The 8,948-nt window shown below is 38.8% G+C and overlaps 1 protein-coding gene across 1 annotated transcript in view; it reads right to left on the reverse strand.

The window, feature by feature from the left end:
• Positions 1-8,948, reverse strand: part of LOC106874338 (dynactin subunit 1) — a 112,011-nt gene that overhangs the window by 38,961 nt on the left and 64,102 nt on the right. Inside the window, exons 14-17 of the mRNA XM_052973024.1 lie at positions 8,185-8,281; positions 5,300-5,385; positions 4,267-4,394; positions 345-459 (exon numbers count right to left, since the gene is read on the reverse strand). Coding sequence (XP_052828984.1) covers positions 345-459; positions 4,267-4,394; positions 5,300-5,385; positions 8,185-8,281 — 426 coding nt within the window. The remainder of the gene's footprint in view (positions 1-344; positions 460-4,266; positions 4,395-5,299; positions 5,386-8,184; positions 8,282-8,948) is intronic.

Here is an 8,948-nt window from a genome sequence, read left to right on the forward strand (position 1 = left end):
CTTCGGTAAATGTTTTTTTACTACAGCTCTGAACTGACCAATGCCTTGAGAGTGAATTTGGTACATATGTATGTGTGTGCAAGTCTTTGTGTTTGTCCTCCTACCACTTGACAGCCAGTGTCGGTTTGTTCACATCCTTGTAACTTAGTGGTTCAGCAAATGACACCAATAGAATAAGTAGCACACATAAAAAAATAAAAAAAGCACAGGAGTCAATTTGATTCGATAAACCTTTCGTGGCAGTGCCCCAACACGGCCGCAATTCAATGATTGAAACAAGTAAAAGGGTGAACGAATAAGAGAAAACCAATGCAAAATATGAAGCAGATGTCAAAATAACTTACCTGATCTTTCCTCAACATATCAATAAAATAATCAAGAGCCTTTTCATGAATGGCCATTTCTGGTACCAGAGTACTAATCTTCAATAGCAATTCCACACTGCATGTTTTCAAAGCACTAAGAAAAACAAACAACAACAACAACAATTAAAATATTTGCTATTTCCAGATTAACAAAGATATGACTTTTTTGCCCTTATGGGATTTTTGGCAAATGTAGATTTTTGTATACATATTGTGTTGGTTGACGGTCATTTACAACTAGACAGACTTTTCTGACCAGTCATCATCAACATGATTGTTTAACCATTTTGTTACTATATTTCTGATGAGATGCTCTGTGTGCTTTTCAATTAATTTTAAATATAACAAAGAATTTAGTAAAATAACTTAGTTATCATTAAGCTAATGTTAGGAACATAAATTGTAACTAAAATTTTAATTTAGAACTTTTGAAAACAAGACACTTGTACTACAGAGCCAGAGGCGGCTGAAGCTCGGTTGGTATCAAAAGGGTTAACGTCCACTTTTCTATGCTTACATGCATCAGATGGCATTTGTTGAGACAGATATTCTATGACTGGATGCCCCTCCCGTCACCAACCCTCACCTGTTTCCAAGTAAGATAATGTTTCCCTATTGCTCAACAGACATATTTCTCATGGAAGATTGGAAATTAACAATATCACACGATGGTGATGCTCATTTCTAATTCTCACATGTCAAGACAAAGGTACATACAAACTCACACACATATACAATGGGCTTCCTTCAGTTTCCATTTACCACATCCACTCACAAGGTTTTGATCAACATAGGGTTATAGTAAAAGACAGTTGCCGAAAAAGTGCCACACAGCGAAACAGAACCCAAGACCTCATTATTAGAAAGCAAGCTTCTCAAACACACAACCATGCCAGTACCTGTAAAAAACTATTTCTAAAATGCCTACCTTTTTTTTATTAAACTGACCGTAGGAGTGGCTGTGTGGTAAGTAGCTTGCTTACCAACCACATGGTTCTGGGTTCAGTCCCACTGCGTGGCACCTTGGGCAAGTGTCTTCTACTATAGCCTTGGGCCGACCAAAGCCTTGTGAGTGGATTTGGTAGACGGAAATTGAAAGAAGCCCGTCATATATATGTATATATATGTATGTGTGTGTATATGTTTGCGTGTCTGTGTTTGTCCCCCCAACATCGCTTGACAACCGATGCTGGTGTGTTTACATCCCTGTAACTTAGCGGTTCGGCAAAAGAGACCGATAGAATAAGTACTAGGCTTCCAAAGAATAAGTCTCGGGGTCGATTTGTTCGACTAAAGGTCGTGCTCCAGCATGGCCAAAGTTAAATGACTGAAACAAGTAAAAGAGTAAAAGAGAAAGTATAATAAAACAAAGTGTTGAGCCAATAATGCAATAGCTAAAGCCCTAGTTGGAATGATGAACTTGGGGTCAACAGACCCCCATATAAACCACAGTAATTAAGATAACATTTGGAAATTGTCTCATCAATGATTAATTATTTTCCTTACACATACTGACTTAAGTTTTCTTCCCCTCTCACTCTCTATTATTATTGACGAGCTGGCAGAATTGGTAGCACACTGGGCAAAATGCTTAGTGACATTTCATCCATCTTTGCAGTCTGATTTCAAATTCTGCCGAGGTCGACTTCTTCGCCTTTCATCCTTTCGGGGTCGATGAAATAGGTACCAGTTGAGTACTGGGGTTGATGTAATCAACAAGCCCCCTCCGCCAAAACTTCAAGCCTTGTGCCTATAGTAGAAAGGATTATTACAACTACGACAGTTCATGGATAAACAATCACTACAAATGAGTTGACCGCATCTTGGCTGGAGGATTATGCAGTCCTATTTCCATTGCTGGAATGATGATGTGCAATGTCCTTTCTTAGCAAAGCATTGAAACAGCCCCCAACCATCTCATAATTGTTACCAAAGGGGAAAGAAAAACTCAATAGAAAGGTGCTGAACCTACATGAAACAAACAAAATAATCAGGGTGGTTCAATATAATTTATAAACGAGTTAATAAGAATGGATGATAAGAGATATCAGAACACCAAATTATCGATACATTTTACAGTTCAGAGAGAATGTTAGGATGCCATCTAAATAAGGGAGTAAGTTCAAATGAACCAGAACAATACAGAGGTTAAGAAATTCTGGAAGTTGAAGTAAAATAATGATTACATCTTGGTTATCACCTGATGTAATTCCCAACCCAATATCCGTTAGATGCTAGAAGTACTGTGCAACTTCCTAGAGCAATGATTACCACATTACCTTTCTAACTTGATTCTGTGTCTACAAAAAGGAAATCTAACAAAACACAGATCCAGCTTATCTTGTAAGTCATAGAGACAAATCAGCAGGTATTAGAATATACTGCTTTAATTCTTTCTATTTGGAAAACCATAACAGCTGCAAAAGAACACGGATTGCAAAATAAATCAATGGTGAACTGGCAGAAGCAGTAAAGCCTTGAAATTAAATGCTTCAGGCTTCTTAGTGTTCTGAGTTCAAATCCAGCCAAAGTCGTTTTTACCATAGGCACAGGAGTGGCTGTGTGGTAAGTAGCTGGCTTACCAACCACATGGTTCCGGGTTCATTGCCACTGCGTGTCATCTTGGGCAAGTGTCTTCTACTATAGACTCGGGCCGACCAAAGCCTTGTGAGCGGATTTGGTAGACGGAAACTGAAAGAAGCCCATCATATATATGTATGTATATGTATATATGTACATGTGTTGTGTATGTGTTTGTCCCCCCAACATCGCTTGACAACTGATGCTGGTGTGTTTACATCCCCGTAACTTAGTGGTTCGGCAAAAGAGACCGATAGAATAAGTACTAGGCTTCCAAAGAATAAGTGCTGGGGTCGATTTGCTCGACTAAAGGCGGTGCTCCAGCATGGCCGCAGTCAAATGACTGAAACAAGTAAAAGAGAGAAAAGAGAGAAAACCCAAAACTGGTAACACTAACAACAAATTTATATTCAGCAGTAATAGAACAACTGAGACCTAATTTGTCTGCCACAACAGTACTCAAGAAGACCTGTCTGCCACAGTTGAATTGATACAGGTGCTGGTGCCACATTAAAAGCACCCAGTACATTCTATGGAATGACTGGTGTTAGGAAGGGCATCCAGCTGTAGAAACCATGCCAGAACAGACAATGGAGCCTGATGTGGCCCCTGATTTTACCAGCTCTGGTCAAACCATTCTACCCATACCAGCATGGAAAACAAGACGTTAAATGATGATGATGATGATAAACTTTGTATTTTTCAATCACTTTGGATTCATTTTTATTTTTCCATCCTAGCTTCAGAGTGATGGTTTGTGTCAGAAAACTTGTTTTTAAAGTCTAGATGTTTTTGCTAAACAATCAACTAAGAAGAAATAGCAGTGGAATCTGTTGTCATCTAGGCAAACTAAAATAAAAAATGATGCACCTTGCCATGGGGCACAAGAAAAAAAAAAATTGTTAGAATATGTAGCCATCACCATCACCAGTTTAAAGTTCAATTTTCCATGGTTGCATAGATCAGACGGAAGTTGTAGAGGCAGATTTTTGATGGATGGATGCTCTGTCTGTCATTAACCCTTGCCCATTTCCAAGCAAGTTAATACTTCCCCCACTGGCTAGCCATGCTTTTCATGGAAGAATGGAAATGAATGATATTGTCAGTTAAATTTATCACATGACGTCAAGACAAGGAGATGCATGCATGTGTACATACATGTATGCATACATACACACATGTGCGCGCACACACACACACAGGATGGGCGTCTTCAAGTTTTCATCTAGCTAATCCACTCACAAGGTTTTAGTTGGCCTTAGGCAAACAAACATACAAGGCACTTGCCCAAGGTGCCATCTAAATGATAAATATAGCTTACCTTTCAAATTGGTGGAGAACTCCAATTAGGATATTAAGTAGCATGATCAGATTATTTGCATAGCTCACTTGAGCCCCACGATGGGTTTTGAATACATCGTCTCGAGTAATAGTATCTGTGACATCAAACTGCAAGGTAAAAAATTAAATTTAGAAAATATTTCACACACAAACATATTTTAAAACATGATTATATAGCAAGTTATGCTAATACTGAATTTATATATGAGTTTTACATCCATTTTACTATACTAGAGTCTTTTTTCCGAGTGGTTAGGGTGTTGCACCCATAACTGTGAGATCATGGTTTCAATTCACATCAGTTGTTCTCAGTCAGCATGAACTGCATGTTTCTGTAATTCTTTTAATACTCACATATCTTTGGAAATTACTGTTTTTTAAACAGATGGATGCTTTAATTATTATCATGAGCGAGGCAACGATCTCGCTCGTAGGGTTTTCGAGCGAGTTCGTTGCCAGTGCCCCTGGACTGGCTTTTGTGCGGGTGGCACGTAAAATACACCATTTCGAGCGTGGCCGTTGCCAGTACCGCCTGACTGGCCTTCGTGCGTGTGACACGTAAAAGCACCCACTACATTCTCTGAGTGGTTGGCGTTAGGAAGGGCATCCAGCTGTAGAAACTCTGCCAAATTAGATTGGAGCCTGGTGTTGCCATCCGGTTTCACCAGTCCTCAGTCAAATCGTCCAACCCATGCTAGCATGGAAAGCGGACATTAAACGATGATGATGATTATGAAAAAGGTGGCAAGCAGACAGAATTGTTGGCAACACTTCATGTCTAAGTTCTGACTTCAAATTCCACCAAGGTTGACTTTGCTTTCCATCCTTCTGGATCAATAAAATAGTTACCAAATGAGTACTGGGGTTGACGTAATCCCAATTTTTGGTTAGCATTTATTTTAATGACTCCTTAGAGAGACGGATGGCAAATCTGATTTGCACTATGTCGATTCTGCCTATCACTACTAATATTCAACTTTTCAAATATGTTGTGGTGAAAGAAAGCTACAAACCTTATCTCGGACATGGCTGATCAACAGCTCAGCTTTACTGATTGCTCGTGGTACTAGTAATACAGCAAGGATAGCATCACTGTCACCTGTAAAAGAAACAGTACAAAATATTTGAATTTATCTTGAACTAGTTTTATTACATAACCACATCATTATCCCTACCAGATAATGATAATTTTGAACTAGTAATAACAACATTCTCAAACATCTATTACACTGTGTAACAATTTTTTTTTTTTGTCTTTGGTCAGTAAGTATTTTCCTCTTTGGTCAGTATTTTCCTCTTTGGTCAGTATTTTCCTCTTTGGTCAGTAAGTGCTATTTCCTATTTAATTATCAAAGGAAATGACTAATGCTCCCTTCAAACCTTGCTTTTGTCACCTGGACATCGATGTTTTGAAACTGACCTATTTTCCATTACATTTCACACAGATTCAGCACCGATTTGCCAAAGCAGAATTACCATTATAGCAAATATTCTGCTCAATAGCACAGATTTGCTTGTCAGTTGTTTGACCATAGCTGGTCAAGCATGTCTTAGTGGCTGACAATATGTGCATCTCTGATCATAAGCAGGAGTAGTTGGGGAGCATCATAGCCAGGTGTTGAGAGGGATTCTTTGGGGGTTGAATAAATGTAACAAAAGCAAATTTCAAAGGAAATATTAACCATTTTTCATACTTTCTAGGGGTAACCAAATAAGAAATAACAGTTGCTACCCAACGACAAAAATTGTTACACAGTGTTATTTGTAATGGAATAGAGAATATGGAAACATGGTGATGACATATACATTACTGAAAGTAAGATAAAAATATTAAAAATAATTACTTACATATACACAAGGCCAGAAATTTGGTGGGAGGGGATAGCCAATTAAATTAGTCTTAGAATGATGACAAAGTTGACCTTGGCAGGATTTGAATTCAGAACAAAAATCCAGAACAAATACCACAAGGCATTTTATCTGAATATCTAATGATTCTGCCAGTTCAACAATAATAATAATTTCTAACTTCAGCACATGGTCATCTACTTTGTGGGAATAGTATCAACCTTAGAAAGATGAAATCTAATTTTGGTTTTGCTAAGATTCAAAAAACCAAAGAGGGGGAAAGCTACAGAGAGGTAGGCATGAGGGCAGAATAATGCCCTCAATGCAAAAGTAAATACCATTTTTCTATTGCCAGTCTACAAATGAAACTGGATATGCTCAGCCACGCTGAAGTCCTTACAAATCCACTTTGCATAAAATTTATTGTAAGCCAAGCCAGGGTAAGAACTTTTCACCCAACAACTTTTCCCCTTCTGCTCTGAGAAATGTCAGTAGAATACAAGAAGGCCCTTCCTGTCACAGACCCTCATCTATTTCCCAAGTAAGGTCAGATTCCCCCATGGCCAGACATGCTTTCATGGAAGATTGGAAACAAAGGACAAGTTTGTATAAGGGTGACACTAGTCTGCAACTGTTGTGCGATGTCAAATTAAGGAGACACATACATGTACAAACATTTTGAGGGGGAGGGGTTAATTGATTAAATCGACCCCAGTGTTCAATTGATGCTTATTTTATTAACCCTGAAAGGATAAAAGGTAAAGTCAACTTTGGCAAAATTTGAACTCAGAACATAAAGCCAGAGAAAATGCTGCAAAGCATTTTGTCCAGTATGCTAATGATTCTGCCATTATCAAAATAATGATTTCTCTGTGATAACACCATTGTGCACAAGCAAAGATAAGATTAGCTGACTCAATTATTGTACACCTATCATATCTATTTGTAGCAGCTCATCATGGCAGTCTTTTTATATAACAGAAACATTGGTCTCAAATTTTGGCACAAGACCAGCAATTCTGGGGGAGGGAGTAAGTCAATTACATCAACCCCAGTGTTCAACTGGTACTTATTTTATCGACTCCAAATGGTTGGAAGGGAAAGTCAACTTCAGTGGAATTTGAACTCGGAACATAAGAAATGCTGCTAAGTATTTCACTCAGCATGCTAATGATTCCACCAGCTTCTCACTTTAAACACTACAGAAATATTAATTTCAAATTTTAGCACAAAGCCAGCAATTTCGGTGGTCGGGTTAAGCTAGTTACATCAACCCCAGTGTTCAACTGGTACTTATATTATCAACCCCAAAAGGAAGAAAGGCAAAGTCGACCTTAGCAGAATTTGAACTCAGAATGTGGGGATGGATGAAATGGCACTTAGCATTTTGCCCAGCACGCTAACAATTCTGCCAGCTCCCTGCCTTAAACACAACAGTAATATTAATAAACACCAAATCGAAAGCGAACTAAATTTGACAACTGGCACCCATGCCAATGTTGTCTCCTTCATTGGACACATAACTCGGCTTGGGGCAAGCGAAAGCGAAATCGTGATGGCACCTGTGCCCAGCGTTGCCTTCCTGGCACGTGTAAAGACATTTGAGCGAAAGCACCCACTACACTCTCGGAGTGGTTGGCGTTAGGAAGGGCATCCAGCTGCAGAAACTGCCAAATCAGATTGGAGCCTGGTGTAGCCATCTGGTTCACCAGTCCTCAGTCAAATCGTCCAACCCATGCCAGCAGGGAAAGCAGACGTTAAACGATGATGATGATGATGATGATGATGATCAATTTTCATTCTACTACTGAAATCTAATTCAATGGTAATTAGTATCAAGACAAAGAATATGTTGAAGAGATGTTGATTGAATGAACCTCTCTATATTACTGCTACTTATATTATCATGAAAGACAATCATAGTAGAACTTTGTTAGAAACAGTGAGTCTCCAAACAAAATATCAAAGGGTTTCTGTAGTCTCAATTTACTATCTCAGATATTTCTACCACATTCACAATCGGTGCTGGTAATAATAAAATATTGCTCACCTGTTTTCAAGAATGTGTCTGGCATGAATGATTGGAGCAAGGAGACATGGACATTAGCTTGTGCAACATCTAGCTTCCTCAGTTCCATATCTATAGTCTGTCAAATCAAAAACAAGATTAATAAGTTAATTGACAAGGAAAAATAGAACTCAAAACGTGTGTGTGTGTGTGTGTGTGTGTGTGTGTGCGCACGCACACATTATTATACATAAAGGACAAATTACTATAAACACAAGTTTATATCATTTGTTCCTACATAGATTTCACCATTGTGGTTGTTTGCAACTCTGCAGTGGATGTTCCAAGAATAAGTGGATGCCGAACAACATCAGATCAACAAGGAACACTTTATTGCATTAGCTACAGGGAGCTAAAGTCTGAAGTTGGACAGCTGGCACACCATTCTATAAGGATTTTTGAGAGGGAAGAAGAAAGCAAGCAAAATGCAAAGAGAGAGATAAAGTGGGACAAAGAAATATATATATATATATATATATATATATATGTATATCATCATCGTCATTTAACGTCCGGTTTCCATGCTAGCATGGGTTGACGATTTGACTGAGGACTGGTGAAACCAGATGGCTACACCAGGCTCTAATCTGATTTGGCAGAGTTTCTGCAAGTAGATGCCCTTCCTAACGCCAACCACTCCGAGAGTGTAGTGGGTGTTTTTACGTGCCACCGGCACAAGGGCCAGTCAGGCAGTACTGGCAACGGCCACGCTCAAAATGGTGTATTTTACGTGCCACCTGCACAGG

Source organism: Octopus bimaculoides, chromosome 14, assembly GCF_001194135.2.
Source record: "Octopus bimaculoides isolate UCB-OBI-ISO-001 chromosome 14, ASM119413v2, whole genome shotgun sequence".
In the NCBI taxonomy this organism is placed as follows: domain Eukaryota; kingdom Metazoa; phylum Mollusca; class Cephalopoda; order Octopoda; family Octopodidae; genus Octopus; species Octopus bimaculoides.